The sequence below is a fragment of the Phyllobates terribilis genome, unplaced genomic scaffold (assembly GCF_046119375.1).
Source record: "Phyllobates terribilis strain yellow unplaced genomic scaffold, ASM4611937v1 Scaffold_6__1_contigs__length_29720123, whole genome shotgun sequence".
NCBI classification, from domain to species: domain Eukaryota; kingdom Metazoa; phylum Chordata; class Amphibia; order Anura; family Dendrobatidae; genus Phyllobates; species Phyllobates terribilis.
In genome coordinates this window covers 22,855,929-22,876,851 of record NW_027362766.1, presented here as the reverse complement: position 1 = coordinate 22,876,851, position 20,923 = coordinate 22,855,929, and the positions used below count along the sequence as shown (strand labels likewise).

Below are 20,923 nucleotides of genomic sequence, written 5' to 3'. Positions count from 1 at the left end.
GGGCTGCTCCCCTCACATTGTAGTTTTTTGTTTTGTGGTATTGGAATCGGAATATAGGGCTTGCAAGCACTGAACTTGGGTCTGATTTTTGATTTATGGTTGGTTCTTTGTGGTTTGAAATTATCATGTTACTGCTAAGTGTTAAAACAGACTTTTTATGTTGTGTATTGTATGTATATGTGTATTATATGTATATATATGTGTATTGCGCGTGGAGGGATGTAGTTTTAGGTTGGGTGGGGGGTTTCGGGGGGGGGGAAGGGGTGTTTTTGTAAAAAAAAAAAAAAAAAGAAAAATGGACATCCTGCGGGATGCGGGAAAGGGACCCTTTTTGCGCGTAAATGGCCACAAACTTTCGTGGGACCTTGTTGGTGTTAAGAGGCCACAGACTTTCGTGGGACCTTGGGTGTTTAAAAATGGTGGTGGGGAAAAAAAAAAATTGTGTGTAGAGTGTTAGTTTTGGCCAGGTGGCCCATCTCTTATTTTTTGCGGTGGGCCGGTTATTTAGTTTTCCTTTTTGGGGTTAGGTGTGAATGTGCAGGTATGAATGTTGCAGATGTTAGGGGTCTTGTGCGCTTTAGGGCGTGGCCTGGCTGGTAGGTACGGAAGGTCTTCCCTTGCTGGGGGGTCTTTTGGAAAGAACGAAGACGTTTTGTGTCTTGTGTTTCGTGTCAAGTGTCATGTGTTAGTTTGTTGGACTCTATATAATTTTTGGATTTGGGCTATGTCTTGCTGGGGTTTTTTGTTTTTCTTGTATAATGTTTGTATTTGTGGTTTATATTTGTGTTTTGTTTTTGTGTTTTTGTACTTTTATATAAAATAAAAAAAAGAGTTCCAGCTCCAGTAGCGTCCACTAAAGCTGCTGCAGTTAAAAAGCTTTTATAAGGATCGAGCTTGGCGGTCCACCGCAAGGTGTCCTACCGCCAGTCCCAGCCCCCGTGCCTTGGGGTGCCTCCCCGATGCTCTTCACTGAGTGTCCCGGGGGCCCAAAGCATTTCCTTTGAAAATATTAAGTGTCCAAACTACAGGTGGTGTAGCTTGCTTAACAGGTGGGATAATCCGCTGACTAGCAGACACTGCTACTAGGCCCAAAGTATTGCCTGGGCTAGATGCAGTTAAAAATTTGTAATTAGATACTCTCGTTGGATGCTGAGAAAGCATTCCATAGAGTCTCCTGGCACGCCATATATTATTCTCTTAAAAATCTTGGGGTAGGGGTCTAGGGGACCCTTTTATAGCCAAAATCATGGCCCTGTATCGCAATCCGTCAGCTAGGCTGAAGATAAATGGAACATTTTCATCACCTTTCATAATCACCAATGGGACAAGGCAGGGATGTCCTCTGTCCCCTCTCTTATACATCCTAGTGATGGAGCACCTGCTCTCATCAATTCGCGATAACCCCAATATTAGGTGGATTGAGGTGGGAGGCACCGAGTACAAGTGCTCTGCATTTGCTGATGATGTCCTAGTATATATCACTCAATCACATATATCCATCCCTGCTGTTATGGCTGAAATAGATCACTTTGTTACATGGTCAAATTTTAAAATCAATGCAGCGAAGTCTGAGGCCCTCGATGTCTCCCTCCCCAAATCCATACAGGATTCCATCCAGTCCAACTTTCCCTTTGCCTGGCCCTCACAGGGTATCAAATACTTAGGAATTCGTATTCATAGAGACCTCTCCCATCTATTTTATCTTAATTTTGGGCCCTTAATTGAACAACTCCATAAAGATCTTACTTCTTGGACGGTGAAGGATTTTTCCTGGTTCGGCAGAATAAGTATAGTAAAAATGAACGTCCTACCTAAACTCTTATACCTCTTCTAAACCATTCCCGTGGTAATTCCCTCAAATTTTTGGAAAAGACTACGCAGTAGCTTTTAGTCTCCCCAGGATGACACAGGTGGGGCAGATGGTGGTTGTCACGGCCCGCTAGGACGCATTGTGGCACAGTGAGCTTCGCACTGCAACTTATGCTTCATATCTATGTGACGGTTCATGCATGAAGTACTCAAACTATGGATTTTTTTGGCCTCTACTTAGCTTTTGGTGACAAATGTTATAGATAACACGAGTTGGGTCATCCTTAGCGATCTGAAAAAATGCACAGGCTATGCAAGGTTTAGAGCCCATGCGACTCTGCTACTAGCAATACTATCAAATGATTGGCTGGGTTAGATGCAGAGCATCTGGGTTTGGTTGGGGGCCCCCACAGTCTGCCTAGGCTAGATGCAGTTAAAAATTCTCATTAGATACACAGGCGGTGCAGCTTGCTTCGCAGCTGGGCTAATACGCCCAAAGTATTGGTAGACTCTATACTAAATAAGGAAGGATTCACTGACTGTGGTGGCCCTCCGTGGGCCGTGGCGATTGGTGGAGATTTGGTGAATGATTATAGGAGAAAGCTCCTTAATAGAGAAAGTTGGTGGATTTATACTTTAAATACATGTGTACCAGCGGGTTTAACCCCTTAAGCCCCGAGGGTGGTTTGCACGTTAATGACCAGGCCAATTTTTACAATTCTGACCACTGTCACTTTATGAGGTAATTACTCTGGAACGCTTCAACGGATCCCCCTGATTCTGAGAATGTTTTTTCATGACATATTGTACTTCATGGTTGTGGTAAAATTTCTTCGATATCACTTGCGTTTATTTGTGAAAAAAATGGAAATTTGGCGAAAATTTTGAAAACTTTGCAATTTTCAAAATTTGAATTTTTATGCCCTTAAATCAGAGAGATATGTCACACAAAAGAGTTAATAAATAACATTTCCCACATGTCTACTTTACATCAGCACAATTTTGGAACCAAATTTTTTTTTTGTTAGGGAGCTATAAGGGTTAAAAGTTGACAAGTGATTTCTCATTTTTCCAACAAAATTTACAAAACCATTTTTTTAGGGACCACATCACATTTGAAGTCACTTTGAGAGGTCTTTATGACAGAAAATACCCAAAAGTGACACCATTCTAAAAACTGCACCCCTCAAGGTGCTCAAAACCACATTCAAGAACTTTATTAACCCTTCAGGTGCTTCACAGGAATTTTTTGAATGTGGAAGAAAAAAATGAACATTTAACTTTTTTCACAAAAATGTTACTTTAGACCCAATTTTTTTTATTTTCACAGGAGTAACAAGAAAAAATGGACCCCAAAATTTGTTGTGCAATTTCCCCTGGGCATGCAGATACCCAATATTTGGGGAAAAAACACTGTTTGGGCACAAGGCAGGGCTCGGAAGGGAAGGAGCACCATTTGACTTTTTGATTGTAAAATTTGCTTGAATAATTAGCGGACGCCATGTTGTGTTTGGAGAGCCCCTGTGTGCCCAAACATTGGAGCTCCCCCACAAGTGACCCCATTTTGGAAACTAGACCCCCCAAGGCACCTATCTAGATGCATAGTGAGCACTTGGAACCCCCTAGGTGCTTCACAAATTGATTCGTAAAAATGAAAAAGTGTTTTTTTTTTCACTTTTTCATTTTTACGAATCAATTTGTGAAGCACCTAGGGGTTCCAAGTGCTCACTATGCATCTAGATAGGTGCCTTGGGGGGTCTAGTTTCCAAAATGGGGTCACTTGTGGGGAAACTCCAATGTTTGGGGACACAGGGACTCTCCAAATGCAACATGATATCCGCTAACAAATTGTCGGCTCACATTGTTAGCGGACACCATGTTGGTTTGGAAAGCCCCTGTGTGCCCAAACATTGGAGCTCCCCCACAAGTGACCCCATTTTGGAAACTAGACCCCCCAAGGCACCTATCTAGATGCATAGTGAGCACTTGGAACCCCCTAGGTGCTTCACAAATTGATTCGTAAAAATGAAAAAGTGTTTTTTTTTTCACTTTTTCATATTTATGAATCAATTTGTGAAGCACCTAGGGGTTCCAAGTGCTCACTATGCATCTAGATAGGTGCCTTGGGGGGTCTAGATTCCAAAATGGGGTCACTTGTGGGGGAGCTCCAATGTTTGGGCACACAGGGGCTTTCCAAACCAACATGGTGTCCGCTAACAATGTGAGCCGACAATTTGTTAGCGGATATCATGTTGCATTTGGAGAGACAAGAGGTCCGGTCATCTTAGTTATACAGGCCGGGGGAAACGACCTAGGTCATCACAAGAGCGCATAACTAATGGCAATAATGAAACTAGACACTGAGCGCTTCAGACAATTTTTCACAAAACTAACTATAGTATGGTCAGAGATTGTGCCGAGAACGGTATGGCAAGGTGCGTGAGACATCACCGCCTTCGAACGGACAAGGCAGATAATAAATATTCGGATGGCAAAATTTATAAGAGACAGAGGCTGTGTAGTGATACGACACCGACAACTGGAAGGAAATAAAACAGGCCTCATACGGCCCGACGGTGTTCACTTAATGGATATTGGACTGGACATATTACTGTCAGGACTCCAGGACGGAGTGGAACAAGCATTAGGAGTGATGGATGGGGGTCGGAGTCCTGCATACGAGTAAGCAGGATCCTCCGTGGCCTAGAAATAGAAAGGACATGTTGGAGAGTTACACTTGTTGGCCAACTTGCCGTTGTGGAGACTGGAGACACAGGGCATGCTGCAACAAGCTGAATTATTTTAGACATAAAATGCATTTCTAATGGAATGAGTATAAACAGTTAATAAAGCTGTGACCGATCCTCACCCATCCAGTTGTAAGAGTTACATGATTGTATTGTCAATGAAAGGGGGGCATTAGGGGACTGAGCGTCTGGGTTTGGTTAGGGGTCCCCACAGTCTGCCTAGGCTAGATGCATTTAAAAATCATTATTAGATACACAGGCGGTGCAGCTTGCTTCGCAGCTGGGTTACTACGCTGACTAGCAGACACTGAAGCTTTGGAGCAGACCTCTGAGTAAACAGCTCTTCAGACTCAACCATCTGTGTTACCCCAAGCCATAGTGTATGTATTTTCTTATGGTTAAAAGGGGGGGGGGACGACCCAACCCACCTCTAATTGACGATGGCAGCGTCACGTAAAACAAAGCAAGGGAACTCCAAAAAGAGACTCCATTTTTTCCAAAAATTTGTGGCACAGACACCACTTAAGTGGCATCAATTGCCCCAGAGTTGCTTAAAACGGTTGGTTATAATGAGGACCACACACTGCTACTATGCCCAAAATTATTTTCCAGACAAGATGCAGCTAAAAATTATTATTAATTTGCAAGCTGGTGGAGCTTAACCTACAAAAGACAAAAGACAAAAATATATCTCATACCCTACCATCATTATATATAAATGTAAAGCAAAGTTGCATAATAAATATAGGGTACTTAGTGAACTATTTTTGATCAAAAAAAGTATACAAGCCGTCCCACCAGCGGCAAGGTGACCCTAAATTGGGACGGTACCTATACTGCCTATATTAAAAACCTTACTGTATATCAAAGTTGAAGCAATGCATATAAAAGGGTAGACAAATAGGACCGGGTCCCAACTCCAGACCACCCAGGCCCGTGGTAAGCTACATATATACCAGTCAGCTCAACAAAGGGGATGCCACACCCTTAAATTGCACAGAATGCAAACAAGACAAAAAAACAGGCAATGTGAACTGAGGTCTAAGATGGTAGACATGCAAGAAATAGGAGCATGTTCACACTAGCAAAAAAGAAACAAAACCTACAAAAGACAAAAGACAAAAATATATCTCATACCCTACCATCATTATATATAAATGTAAAGCAAAGTTGCATAATAAATATAGGGTACTTAGTGAACTATTTTTGATCAAAAAAAGTATACAAGCCGTCCCACCAGCGGCAAGGTGACCCTAAATTGGGACGGTACCTATACTGCCTATATTAAAAACCTTACTGTATATCAAAGTTGAAGCAATGCATATAAAAGGGTAGACAAATAGGACCGGGTCCCAACTCCAGACCACCCAGGCCCGTGGTAAGCTACATATATACCAGTCAGCTCAACAAAGGGGATGCCACACCCTTAAATTGCACAGAATGCAAACAAGACAAAAAACCAGGCAATGTGAACTGAGGTCTAAGATGGTAGACATGCAAGAAATAGGAGCATGTTCACACTAGCAAAAAAGAAACAAAACCTACAAAAGACAAAAGACAAAAATATATCTCATACCCTACCATCATTATATATAAATGTAAAGCAAAGTTGCATAATAAATATAGGGTACTTAGTGAACTATTTTTGATCAAAAAAAGTATACAAGCCGTCCCACCAGCGGCAAGGTGACCCTAAATTGGGACGGTACCTATACTGCCTATATTAAAAACCTTACTGTATATCAAAGTTGAAGCAATGCATATAAAAGGGTAGACAAATAGGACCGGGTCCCAACTCCAGACCACCCAGGCCCGTGGTAAGCTACATATATACCAGTCAGCTCAACAAAGGGGATGCCACACCCTTAAATTGCACAGAATGCAAACAAGACAAAAAACCAGGCAATGTGAACTGAGGTCTAAGATGGTAGACATGCAAGAAATAGGAGCATGTTCACACTAGCAAAAAAGAAACAAAACCTACAAAAGACAAAAGACAAAAATATATCTCATACCCTACCATCATTATATATAAATGTAAAGCAAAGTTGCATAATAAATATAGGGTACTTAGTGAACTATTTTTGATCAAAAAAAGTATACAAGCCGTCCCACCAGCGGCAAGGTGACCCTAAATTGGGACGGTACCTATACTGCCTATATTAAAAACCTTACTGTATATCAAAGTTGAAGCAATGCATATAAAAGGGTAGACAAATAGGACCGGGTCCCAACTCCAGACCACCCAGGCCCGTGGTAAGCTACATATATACCAGTCAGCTCAACAAAGGGGATGCCACACCCTTAAATTGCACAGAATGCAAACAAGACAAAAAACCAGGCAATGTGAACTGAGGTCTAAGATGGTAGACATGCAAGAAATAGGAGCATGTTCACACTAGCAAAAAAAGCTGGTGGAGCTTAGTATAGATGGCATAATAGAATGAGTACCGCACACTGCTACAGGCCCAAAATTATTTTCCAGACAAGATGCAGCTAAAAATCATTAGTAATTTGCAAGCTGGTGGAGCTTAGTATAGATGGACTAATAAAATGAGTCCCACACACTGCTACAAGCCCAAAATTATTTTTCGAGCTAGATGCAGATAAAAATTATTTGTAATTTGCAAGCTGGTGGAGCTTAGTATATATGGACTAATAGAATGAGTCCCACACACTGCTACAAGCCCAAAATTATTTTCCGAGCTAGATGCAGATAAAAATTATTTGTAATTTGCAAGCTGGTGGAGCTTAGTATAGATGGACTAATAGAATGAGTCCCACACACCGCTACAAGCCCAAAATTATTTTCCGAGCTAGATGCAGATAAAAATTATTTGTAATTTGCAAGCTGGTGGAGCTTAGTATAGATAGCCTAATAGAATGATGCTATGCCCAAAAGGTTTTACTTGGCTAGGTGCAGTAAAAAAAATTGTATTCTATACACAGGTGGTGTAGCTTGCAACACAGATACGCTACTCCACTGACTAACACACACTGAAAGAGGCCAAAAAGGATTTGCTTAGCTAGATTTAGCCATATGCTGTGAAAAACACTTGCACAGCACTGGCACAGACCTGCCTGGCAAAAAGTCCTAGGAAATGATGTAACCTAGTCCTCAAAAGGACTGCAATTACAACTATTCCCTACTCCCAAGCTATCTCTATATTTCTGAGAAAATTGTCTTGAAATTAACACTGAAAGTATAGCGCACACAGCAACAGCGATGCCGTCTAACACGCAGCTGCAGCAGTGAGAAAATGGTGGTGACGGGGAAAATGGCTGGGTCTTATAGGGCAAGGACATGTGACATACACAGCCAATGACACATGCCCTTGCTTGTGTGAAAAAAAGCACTTCGCTCCGTGTGTGCGCTGCTGATAGGCTGACAGACTGCACCTCCCCACTGTAAATGCGGGAAAGAGGAAAAAAAATGGAGATATTCATTATTCCTGCAGATATCCGCTGTACACTCAAACTGCGTATTAACATTGATTACCAGCATTACTGTGAAAAAATCCAGTTATGATTTTGGTGCACGAACAGTTATCGAACATAACCTCGAACAGTCAGATTTTTTTCAAATCGTTCGTGTTCGCCGAACGGCTCGAACACCGCCCAAAACAGCTCGAATTTGAGATTGGCGAACAGTTCGAGTCGAACACCGCTCATCTCTAGACACAATGTGAGGGGACAGTGTGAAGAGGGGGCCCAGTATGGAAATAATTGTGTTGGGATTTGCTGTAGAAGCCCGGAGAAGAGGGAAATCTGCAGCGATGAGCTGTGGATGTGAAAAGTCATGATGGTAACTGGACCAGATGGAGAAGAAAAGAATAAACAACTCCAATTAGAGAATATGTCACCTCTATTTATTTGTGATACTTACTGTTATATGGTCTGATGACCAGCAACAACTCCTTACCATTGTTTAGGACATACTGGGAATTTTAGGCTCTTGTGTTTCAATTGTATATAGGGCTGACCTGACCTGACACTACAATTGATCGTACTAAGCTTGGTGATATATTCATGGTGCAAACCTGTGCACATTAACGTGTGGTCATCCTGTCTAAACAGTCTATTAAATGACACAGAGCTTGCATCCCCGTATACTTCACTCACAGTGCCTGAACCCCCGTGTACCTCACACACAGCGCCTGCACCCATATGTACCTCACACACAACACCTGCACCCCTGTGTACCTGTAAAGTGGCCGAGAGCAGTAGTCATGACAAATCTGCTGTCCCATTAAGCTCTGGCACTTTACAGGAATACAGTGTCCCAGTGTCTATCTGGTTTGGGGTGCACTTGTAGGCCGCAGGCCTTCGTTTTCTCCAGGTCTCCATCGGCAGGAGCCGCTGCACACATCTCAGGGAACACCAAGTTCATTTCTAGCAACAGAAGTACTTCACATTATTATATTAACAGTACTTCTACTACCCCATATCACAGTCCATTTACAATATACACTAAAACCTCATAGTTCACATTTCACACTAAATGCATAGAAACGCATGACACTATTCACATTACACAATATCGACGTGATTGGTGTCTTCAGGGGTAGGAGCATAGCAGCACAGTCCACCACTCTTATGTACCTCACACACAGAGCCTTCATCCTCATGTACCTCACACACACAGCTATCACCACCCCATGCACACCTGTTTCCTCATTACCGGTCACCGGTGCCCCCAACTTCTTTAGCTTTTTGTCGGGGAAAACACTTCACATCCTGCAATCTTGCGCCTCTGCTCATGCAACAGTGGCGCTCGCATCTTGAACCTCCAAGGTTTAAAAATAATAATTTTCACAATGGGGCTGGCCTTCTCAACCTGCCACGCTACCTTTTGGGCCAGGTTCACACAAGCATGGGCAAAATCATACTGTCCTCCATATGCAATTCACATGCGATCAGTGTCCATTTTCTATATCTGTATGGCATCTGTCTTGTGCATGAACAATTTAATAAATGATAAAGGACAAACCCAGTTGTTACGCATGTGGTTGTGGAAATACCTGGTTCTTCACTAGAGCCCCTAATGGTGTGGTAGACCAGGTACTACTCCAGTATAGATCAAGGAGCCGTGGCAGCTGACCCCCAAAGGGGCAGGGAAACTGGACCAGGCAGGAACTGGATTAGCAGGAGGTATACGGCTGGTAGTTAGATGCCGGATCACGCACAGGCAGGACAGGTACAGGAATACGGGACGGCCTCAGGTACGGGATCACAGGTGCAGGTACACAGATGCTGGTTTAGACAGAACAGGACTAGGCACAGACAGGATGGGTCTGGGCATAGGTACGACAGGAAGGGCAGAATCAGGTGCAGACAAGGTCAGGTAAACAGGACAGACAGGATCATATAGAGTACAGGTACAGGGACCTTACAACTAGGTAGCAGGATATATACTGAAAACTAAAGTTGCTAAGGCACCTCCACTTTGGGGAAGGGGCCTTAAATACCTAATGTCTCCCAGCCATTGGCTGGGGACATTTTCAGAAGCGCGCTGACCCTTTAAGAAGCAGGGAGCGTACACGCACCTTAAGCACTTTCCCAGGAGAACTGTGTGCCGTGCACAGGCCCTGGAATGAGAGAGACGCCAGGGGAGTGCAGACAGGTAAGAGAACACACCGGTGTCCCTGCAAGGGGCGGAAGGTGACACATGCAGGAGCACCGGCGATGTATTAACAGTACTTCATTCCCTCTATGTTTCCTTTTCTTTAAGCCTGCTATGAATTTCAGTAGAAGTGGAGCATGAATATTTTCTTTGGGCTCCCATGACCTTTCTTCAGGTTCAAATTCCTTCCAATCGACTAAGAAAAACATTTTTTCCGCTCACCTTCTTCAAGGCTAGGATATTCTTTACTTCAAAGACATCTTCTGAGCTGATGGGAGCAGCTGTGACACCAGGATCCTTGAAGAAGGGACTCAAGTTGACCAGTTTCAAGAGGGACATGTGGAAGGAATTGGGTATCTGTAAGGAGGCTGGCAACTTCAACTTATAGGACACAGCATTAATTTGCTTGATGACTTCAAAGTGACCGATGAAGCGAAGGCCTATCTTGTAGGATTGGATCTTAAGATGGATGTACTTAGAAGATAACCACTCCTAATCTCCTGTACGATAAGAAGGTGAATTCAAGAGCCTGTTATCCATATGCTCAGAGTGGCTTTAGTGTTCTCCCATATCTTCGAGAAATCCTTTGCAAGATCATCGGCTGCTGGTACGTCAGAAGCGGCCGAAACGGGAGAGGGATTCCTGGCTGCTGCCCACAAACAATGGAGAACTTGCAGAAAACTCACATACGTGGTTGTTACAGGAGAACTCCGCATGACCCAATCGTCATGATGTGCGTTTGTGAAGTGCCGCAGGAAGTTGGCCAGAATCTGGTTGATTCTCTCTACGTGTCCGTTGGATTGAAGGTGGTATGCAGACGAGAAATCCAGGACAACGTTCATAGGCTTACACAAAGCTCATCAGAATCTGGATGTGAACTGGACACCTCGGTACGACACGATGTGGCGAGCGAATCCGTGAAGACGGAAGATGTGCTGGATGAATTTCTCTGCAAGTTCCGGAGTGGATGGAAGGCCTGGTAATGGGGTGAAATGTGCCATCTTCGAGAAGCGATCCACCACTACCCAGATGATGTAACGGCCAGAGGACGCAGGAAGATCTGTAATAAAGTCCATAGCAATATGTTGCCAAAGGCACCGAGGGCACAGGGAGTGGTAAGAGTCACCTGGATGGGAGTTGCCTAGGAGTTTTGTCGGGGGCACAGGAAGGGCAGGTGGAAACAAACTCCATGATTCACTTATGCATTGTAGGCCACCAGTAGTGATGTGATATGAGCTGCAATGTCTTTTATGGCTGGCCACCTTGGAGGAGTGCCCCCATTGCAGAACTCGCCTCTTGTCTGATTATGACACCAAGGGGTCTTAACTGGCGGGATTTGGGACAGGTTTACCAGAGCCACAGTAATCATCTTGGATAGCTCGATGATGAGTTGAGGCTCCTCCTCTTGGTCGGTCAGCAGGAAGGAGCGGGAAAGTGCATCAGCTTTGATGTTCTTCTAAGCTGTCAGAAAATGCACAACACAATCAAAAACAGGCAAAAAATAGCAACCACCTAGCTTGATGTGGGTTCAGTCTTTGCGTGGACTGCAGATAGGCCAGGTTCTTGTGATCGGTATAAAATGACGACTAGATGGACTGCTCCCTCGAGAAGTAACAGCCACTCCTCTAGAGCTATTTTAATTGCTAACAACTCTGTTGCAAATCAAGTAGTTGCGTTCTGGGGCAGAGAAGGTGTTGGAGAAGAAACCACAGGTCACCATGCGGACAGAAGGAGACTTTTGGGTAAGAACTGCTTCAGCCCCAAAATAAAAAGCATGTACCTCCATAAAGAATTGTTTGGTCACTTCTGGTCGATATAATACTGGAGCGGAGGAGAAGGCATGTTTCAGGGAGAGAAAAACGTTCTCAGCCTCTGGAGTCCATACCTTCGGATCGGCACACTTATGGATCATGGTAAAGATAACAACGGTACGGCATGAAAAAACGCAGAATGTATTGTAGGTAGTAGTTGGCGAAGACCCAGAAGAAGCGAGACAGGCTAGGGAGCATGTAGAAGGTGATTTTTTCAGTGTGCAGCATTCTTATCCAGAGCTCTACTTGCTCTGTGACCACTTGAATGGCCTTAGACAGATCACAGATCGACAGATGACACCAACAATGGATTCTGGAGTTGTCCAGCGTGGATCTGGGAGCGATCTACCATTGCTTGCTGTGTGAAGTTCCCTGTCACACCATAATCCAGATACACTGTCTCAACTAACCGGGAACCTCCACAAGTCACAAAGCTGGTCAAAGTCAATGGCAGAGAGGAATTGCTCTTGCCCAGGGTGGCCTCTCCTAGCGACGCTAGGCCTTGGAGTTTCCTGAGAGCAAATGAGATGACCGGTTTCTCCACAATAAAAGCACAAGCCCTTGGCTCAACGGATATCCTGCCTTTGCTCAGCCAGCCTCATGTTGTTGACTAGCATAGGTTCAAAAGATGCTACGGGCGTGGGACGCTGATGGGTGAGCAACCTTTGGAAGGATGGGGTCAGACGAAGCGGGTTTTCTTTCACACAGTTTCTTGGGAGTGCTCCGGGAACCAGAGGTCGATTCGGATGGCCAGGTAAACTAGATTGTTCAGAGTAGTAGGAATGTCTTGGCCTGCTAGCTCATCCTTGATCCTTCCGGACAATCCCTCCCAGAAGACAGCTACCAGTGCCTCATTGTTCCAGCCGAGTTCAGCCAGGGTGCGGAAAAGGGCAGCATATAGGCCCACAAACTAGCCTGGCGTAGTCTGAGGAGGAATGAGGCAGTGGAAATAACTTGGCCTCTCTTCCAAGATGGGACATTAGCTACCATAGCCCAAATCGGAGGGAAATTGGTGGGCCAGCAGTTCAAAGTGCAGCGACCACTGGTTGATAAAACTTCAGCATTGCTTCGGATGTCTGTCAAAACGTGGTAGTGCAGACGGGATCTAGGACTTGAAGCATAACTTGGAGACTAGATGTGTGGAATGGAAATCAGAGGCGCTTCCATCTGAAAAAAGGATCCCAGGTCACATTTGGGGTGTGAAAAAGACCAGTAAATATGTAATAATAATGTGGTATTTATTTGCTGCAGTTGCAATCCATCACTCAAAGTGCAAAGGGATCTATGCACATACTCATAAAATAGACAATTTTAACAGATAAAAACAAAATACACTGCTCAAAAAAATAAAGGGAACACTCAAATAACACATCCTAGATCTGAATGGATGAAATATTCTCATTGAATGTTGGGGATGACTCCAAATCCAGGCCTTCATTGGTTAATAAATGTGATTTCCATTGATGATTTTTGGGTGATTTTGTTGTCAGCACATTCAGCTTTGTACAGAACAAAGTATTCAATGAGAATATTTCATCCATTCAGATCCAGGAGGGGGGATTTCAGGGTTCCCTTTATTTTTTTGAGCAGTGTAAATTAAAAATAGACCAGCTTTTCACAACTCGTTTCAACTATAAAAGTCTTTGTCAGGTGCCTAGAAACATATGGTCCATACAAACTATTTACACCGATCCTCCTTATTTTTGGGTGCAGTTTCCCACGAGCGATCCAATCATTCTTCTTTGTTCTACTAAAAATAGGATAGAATTAACTGGAGTTTTCTATAGCAATCCTCCCACATCGGTACAAACACACCTTGAGGTGAAATTTATATTGATTTATATTACATAATGTATTTGATAATTGCATGATATTTGAAAAGTTGATTTCCTCTTTATGAAGTAATATTTCTTATATCCTAAACCTCAATTTGATTCAGTTTGGATTATAAATATATATTAACCTGTGTTCCATAGTGAATAGAGATCCAGTATAGTTGTTGGGAGCGGGCACGGTACTTGATCATTGCTGCCGCAGCCACCACGACAGCGGCCCGCCACAAGCCCCCAGCAACGGCGATCAGCCGCCGTGCTGGCCACTGAGAACTGCAGCGAACCTGAGGATTCCCACCGAAGATGACCAGCCAACATAGCACCTAGTCTCATACAGAACAAAGAAGAACCAAACAATGACAGATACAGTAAGAATGATAATGTAGGAGTGGTTAAATGTGGGAAAAAAACGGTCATAGTTGTAAAATCATTGATCGTGTTATTAAAACTATGAAAGTCAAAAATAACAGTGTATGATTATACACAAGAACTTTCATGTAGTTCAGACTTTGTTATTTATGTATGTAGTGACATATGACTGCGGACTCCAATACATTGGTCGAACGATGCAACCTTTGCAAAGCCGCATAAATGGTCATAGACATAATGTCAAGCTAGGATATCTGAAACAAAGTCTGTCCAAACACATCACTCTAATACACAACAAAAATTTTGACTCTATACGAGTCACACCTATACAGCATATTCCCCCCTCTACCAGAAATAGAAAAACGGTCCTCAATGCAAAGAAACCCGACTGGATATATAGATTGGGTAATTTGTATCCAGACGAACTCAATGAGACTTTGGAGTCGATCTAGAGTCAACCACACTCTATCCACTCACGCCACACGACCACTACGGAGGTCATCGTGGCGTCCCTATGATTCCCTCTGGTTGTCTGGTTCCAGGGGTCTTCCTTGGGGTGGGTGGGCCAGGGCCCCCTGTGAGCTCAGGATCGTGACAGGTGCAAGTTGAGCCAAAAGCGGCTCCCGTTAGAGGATGGGCGTTCACGGCGTGTTTGTAGCGGGATGATGTTGTACCTAGACGGAGGCGACCGTGTGACGTGCCCTCTTTGTCTGGCCATCCTCAGTGGGAACCTTCGGAGTTCACTGAAGTGCTCAGTGGCCAGGACGTCTGCTGATCGCCGCTGATGGTGGATCGCGGTGGGTCGTTATCGCGGTGGCTGTGGCAGCGATGATCAAGTATCGTGCCCGCTTAAATCAACTATACTGGATCTCTATCCACTATGGAACACAGGTTATTTTAACAATGCAATAACCATAACTTCAAAATGTGTCAAGAGCAATACGAGATATATACATATATGTAATAATCCAAACTGACTCAAATTGAGATTTAGGATATAAAAACTATTACTTCATAAAGAGGAAATCAACTTTTCAAATATCATGCAATTATCAAATACATTGTAATTGTAATATAAATCAATATAAATTTCATCGCAAGGTGTGTTTGTTTGTACCGATGCGGGACGGTTCCTATAGAAAACTCCAGTTAATTCTAGCCTATTTTTAGTAGAACAAATAAGAATGATTGGATCGCTCTAGTGGGAAACTGCACCCAAAAATAATGAAGCTAGATATAAATAGTTGGTATGGCCCATGTGCTTCTAGGCACCTGCCATAGACTTTTATAGTTGATTGTAAAGCTCACATAACTGGTCTATTTTTAATTTATTTTAATTTGTTAAAATTGTCTATTTTATCAGTATGTGCATATATCCCTTTGCACTTTAAGTGCTGGATTGCATCTACAGCAAATAAATACAACAATTTTATTATATATTTGCTGGTCTTTTTCACACTCCAAATGTAACCTGGGATCCTTTTTTCAAGTAGAAGAGCCTCAGATTTCCATTCCACACAAGACACCCACATGGAGGACCTCTTTTTAGGCAAGGAAAGCTATCTCCGCATGGTTCCCTGATGTGCGGCACGCCGTTGAAAGGGTTCTCGCCGGCTAAAAGTGACTCCTAGCATTGTGCCTATACTGCACAACCTGCCCAGGTGAGCAAGATTAATTTGTGACTATAAGTTCTATACCACTATTTACTATGCTCAGATAGCGCTTTCCTCTTTTTTTCTGACTAGCCCAGGGGATGGGGGTGACTCGGTACCCGGGCCTTTGCCTTAGGGATGTCGCGGTGGTCGGCTCCCGGGCCCGTACCCTGGGGTCACTCTTTTAAAAGGGTGGATAGTTGTTAATTTTATGAAAGTTTGTGACGTCACCTGTGGTTTCTGGTGAGAAGCACCAGCGCTGCAGCAGTCCACTGAGGCCGATTGATAAGGCAGCTCGCTGGTATAGCTCCCCACAGGTGGAGCTAGGCCTCAGGGCAGTGTATGAATGGGGGAATGCAGGACAGGCGAGACCCAGCCGGGTCAGAGCAAGAATAGGAGCACACACGAAAGTCACTTCAGTACCTTTTACTGGTGGAAATTCAGGCACGTCCCGGAGCACTGTAGGGTGAAGGGTGCATATCAGGACCCTCCCCAATGAGCGGGTGTAGGGCCTCCTGTCTCTTGCCTCTGCGTAGTAAGTTTCTGACCTGCCTGGAGCTAGGCCTAACTTTGACTCTGTCCTGCGCTGGCTTACCTTGTGGTAGGGCCTTCTCTTGGAGTACACGCTCCTCAGCTTGCGGGGCCTATGTATCTCCCGGCTCTGTTACGTATCAGCACTTTAGCGATACTGGGACCTGTAGTCCTCCAGGGATTCTGGTTATGTCTTACTGGGTCATAGAGATCCCGGTAAACTTCAGACCCGGTGTCTGGTAAATTCTTCGGGGTGAGCCAGTTAAGCTCCTCTGCCCCCTATGTACTAACTCTCCACTCGCCTTCGGCCTACTCGGGCCCTCACTAGGCTATACACACTAATGGCAGCTTGCCGCGCTTCACCGATCTTATGGCGCCGGCACACATAAAGCTCACCACTCTGAGCTACAACTGAGTCTAGACTGTGCTCCACTTCAGACTGACCTCTCTCAGGCTTCTTTACTGCAGGAGCTCTCTCAACAGGTTTGGCTCTCTGTTGACTCCAGAATAGACTAACTGCTGCCTGGCTCCACCTTCCCTATTTATCTATCCCTAATGGGCTCCCTCTGCTGGACTGAGGTGGAAGGTGAAGATGTGTGAATGGTTATGGGGGCCTCTTGTGGAGGAATCCATCAATGCACTCTTCCAGGATCTGTGATACCAAGCGCAGCTGGGCGTCACATTCCCCCCTAGTTAAGCTCAGCCCTCACGGGCTGAAGTACATTTTTTTATAAAACAATAACAATAGGAAACATGAATAATGCATGAACAATCTTCCCTTTATGGGAGGCACCAAGCTTAAACGTTACATAACAATATAACCAAATACAAAGTGTCCTCAGAATTCAAGTCTCTTGTGGTGAGGTTCCAGGAAGGATGTCCATCTCACAGGGTAGAGTACTTGGTGGTTTGAGGGACCTGTCCCAAACCCTCAATGTAGGCCCTGGGGTGGCTGCTGGGCATGAAGATCCCGAGTTGGACCTCCAAGAGAGCCACTCCAGACAGGTTTTCCTTCTGAGGTCACCTATAGGGGCACTCCAGGGAGCGCAATTTTATACAAAAGCAGTTTTTGGGCTGCACACAGTCCTCAGCCACGAAGTTCTTTATGCAAACAAGGAAGGAAGTCATTAGGTATGCAATAAAGGAATTAATGAGGTTAAGCACAAATTAATATAGACATATTCATGAAAATACACAATAAATACAGTACATTACAATTTAATACCCCACGGGTAACTGTCTTCATTTTCAGCAATTTGACTATTTACTGAGTGTACCTCACAGGGGGTTTACCTCTCGTGCTACGTGTTGATCTGCGTAGTGCGGTGGTCTGTGGGGTATCAGAGTCTGCATTGTCAGTTACCCTACCAGTTCTACGTGTGACTAAGTTGTAAAACTGCCTTAACCTCTCTCTTGGGCTGGCAAGTTCACCATTGGCTGGGCCCTCTTGCTCTGCTCCTACCGGGGATCCTTCATCCGGGGATACTTCTTGAGCTGGCTCTTCTGCAGCACTTACAGGTTCAACTTGCTGTGGAGGGTTTTCTGGTTGTTCGTAGAATTGGAGTATTGGAATGATTATTGCACCTCCTATTTGAGGCCAATCTGCTGGAAAGTCTCCCAAGTCAGTGTGGATCACTGTTTCTTTAGGTTCTTCCGGGACAGTAAAAGACACTTCTTCTTGGGGTTTCAGTAGGTCTGGACACAACTTTAGGTGGTCCCTAGACACTGTTGTAGTCGTCCTTCCTCCATCTCGACTTATTAAGCAGGTCTTCTTATTATCAAACCTTGATGGTAACACAGTGTAGGGTTCTTTTTCCCACTGGTCATCAAGTTTGTGGTTACGTCTTTTCCTTTTCAATACTGTTTCACAAGGTGTGAAGGGTACTGCGGGTGCGTTTTTGTTGTAATGCGCCTTCTGCTTTTCTCTCACCCGATTGAGACTGTCCTCGACACAGGCTTGCACCCTCCTGTACTGCTCTTGTCTGGTCGTGTCCCAGTCCTCAGTGGTCATATCAGCTTCAGGCTCAACAACACCAAGCTCCAGATCCATGGACAGCTTTCCTGGCCTTGCCCGCATGAGATATGCCGGAGTGCAATTGGTGGAACTTACTGGTATATGATTATACAGATCTACTAGATCAGGTAGTAGGTCTGGCCACTGGTTTCTCTTCTCAAGTGGTATGGTCGTTAGCAGGTCGATGATGATGTTGAGACCGTTTGTTTGTGGGTGATACGGTGTAGTTCTTATCTTCTTACACCCGTATAGATGGCAGAACTCCTTGAGCAACTCAGCCTCAAAGGCCGGGCCTTGGTCCGTCAGCACCTGCTCAGGATAACCATGGGGTCTACAGAAATACGCTTGAAACGTCTTTGCTGCTGTCTCTGCCGTCAGGTCTTTGACGGGGGCGACCACCAGGAAACGTGAGTAGTGATCCACCATGGTCAGAGCAAAGGAGTACCCTGACCTGCTGGGGGACAGCTTGACATGGTCCAGAGCCACGATCTCCAGGGGTCGAGTCGTCTTGATGGGTTGCAGGGGTGCCTTCTGGCTGCTGAAGTCTTTTCTTCTTAGACCACATGGTCCACAGTCTTGGCACCACCTCTCAATGGAGCTGCGCATTCCTACCCAGTAGAATCGACACTTAAGCAGGGTCTCTAGCTTTTTCCAGCCAAAGTGCCCCGCCTGATCGTGGTAAGCTTCTAATACCATCTGGATGTCTGTCTTCGGGACCACTATCTGCCATACCATCTCATGGGTTTTTGGATTAACGTACCTCTGGCACAGCTTCTCACAGTAGATAAACAGCCGGCTTCTCTCATTCCACAGCTGTTTTGCTTGGAGAGACGCATCCTTCTCCAGGGAGGAACCTTCCTGGGTTATCAGCTCCTTAATGCGGCTGACAACCGGGTCGCTGTCCTGGGTCTCTTTCCAGCTGTGGTGAGGCAGGGGGTTTAACGTCTTTTCATGCTGCTTCCTGGAGGCTCATTGCTCGTGGATCATCCCATTCAGGTGAAAGGCAGGTAGCTCTATCTCTTCCAGGTCATCCACTTCTTCTTCTGTGTCTGACTGGTGAGGCATCCTAGACAGGGCATCGGCATTGGCCTTCTTGCGGCCCGCCCGGTATTTAATTGTAAATTGGTAATTTGACAGCCGAACCATCCATCGTTGTTCCAGTGCCCCCAGCTTAGCTGTTTCAAGATGGGTCAAGGGGTTGTTATCAGTGAAGGCAGTGAACTTACTGGAGGCTAGATAGTGTTTGAACCTTTCAGTGATGGCCCAGACCAAGGCCAGGAACTCCAACTTGAAGCTGCTATAGTTCTCTGGGTTTCTCTCGGTCGGGCGGAGCTTCCTGCTTGCATATGCGATCACTTTCTCTTGGCCATTCTGCTTCTGACTTAGAACTGCGCCCAGCCCTTCGTTGCTGGCATCTGTATACAGCAGGAACCGTTGGCTGTAGTCAGGGTAGGCTAGGATCTCATCACCTGTCAGGATCTCCTTCATCTCCTGAAATGACTCTGCTTGTTCCTTACCCTAGTGGAATGGGGGGTTTCTGCTTTTGGGGGACTGCCCTACCAGGAGGTCTTGCAGAGGAGCTGCTTTCTTAGTGTAGTCTTTTACAAACCTCCGGTAGTATCCTACTAGTCCCAAGAACTGACGCACCTTCTTGAGGTTCTTTGGCTCCGGCCACTTCTGGATGGCTGTGACCTTCTCCGGGTCTGGTGCTACCCCTTCCAGACTGACAATGTGCCCCAGGTACTGTACCTTTTTCTTGAGCAGGTGGCACTTTGAGGGCTTCAACTTCACCCCGTACCGGGACAGTGACTCAAATACCTCTGCCAGGTGCCTCAAGTGGTCCTCGTATGTTCTGGAGTACACTATCACGTCATCCAGGTAAAGTAACACAGTCTCGAAGTTGCGGTGTCCCAGGCAGCACTCCATCAATCTCTGGAACGTTCTGGGGGCATTGCAAAGTCCAAACGGCATACTGTTGAACTCGCAGAGTCCCATCGGGGTGGTGAAGGCCATCTTCTCCCGATCCTCCTCAGCCACAGCTACTTGCCAGTACCCACTAGTGAGGTCAAGGGTGGAAAAGTAATTTGCAGACTTTAAGGCAGCTAGGGACTCCTCTATGCGTGGTAAAGGGTATGCATCTTTATGTGTAATGTGATTTACTTGACGGTAATCTACACACATTCTCTTGCTCCCGTCCTTTTTCCTAACTAGCACTAGGGGAGCTGCCCAGGGACTACAACTATCCCCTATGATGTTGAACCCCCTTAACCCTACCGAAGTCTAGTGGATGTTTACTGAACATCTGCGCGTATTCTTGTACCACCCGGTGTACACCCTGTTTTTGATGAGCAGGAGTGATGTCGGTCCCAACATGGAGCTGTTGACACCAATCCTCCACCTGGGTAGCAGGGTCATTATCCTCCACTTCATCTGGTGAGGTTAAGGACTCTGCCTTGTGAATTCAGTTGTTATTTACAGCATGTAATTTGGCAACAGTGGCATAATGTGGCAATCTGACCTCATCTTCCCCAATAT

General features: G+C 45.1%; 1 protein-coding gene across 1 annotated transcript in view; it reads right to left on the bottom strand.

Moving 5' to 3' along the window:
- The window catches only part of LOC141152678 (olfactory receptor 10AG1-like), a 163,342-nt gene extending 152,824 nt beyond the window's left edge, over positions 1-10,518 (bottom strand). Inside the window, exons 1-2 of the mRNA XM_073637237.1 lie at positions 10,402-10,518; positions 10,103-10,144 (exon numbers count right to left, since the gene is read on the bottom strand). Of these exons, the coding sequence (XP_073493338.1) occupies positions 10,103-10,144; positions 10,402-10,518 (159 nt within the window). The remainder of the gene's footprint in view (positions 1-10,102; positions 10,145-10,401) is intronic.
- Between the last annotated feature and the right edge of the window lie 10,405 nt (positions 10,519-20,923).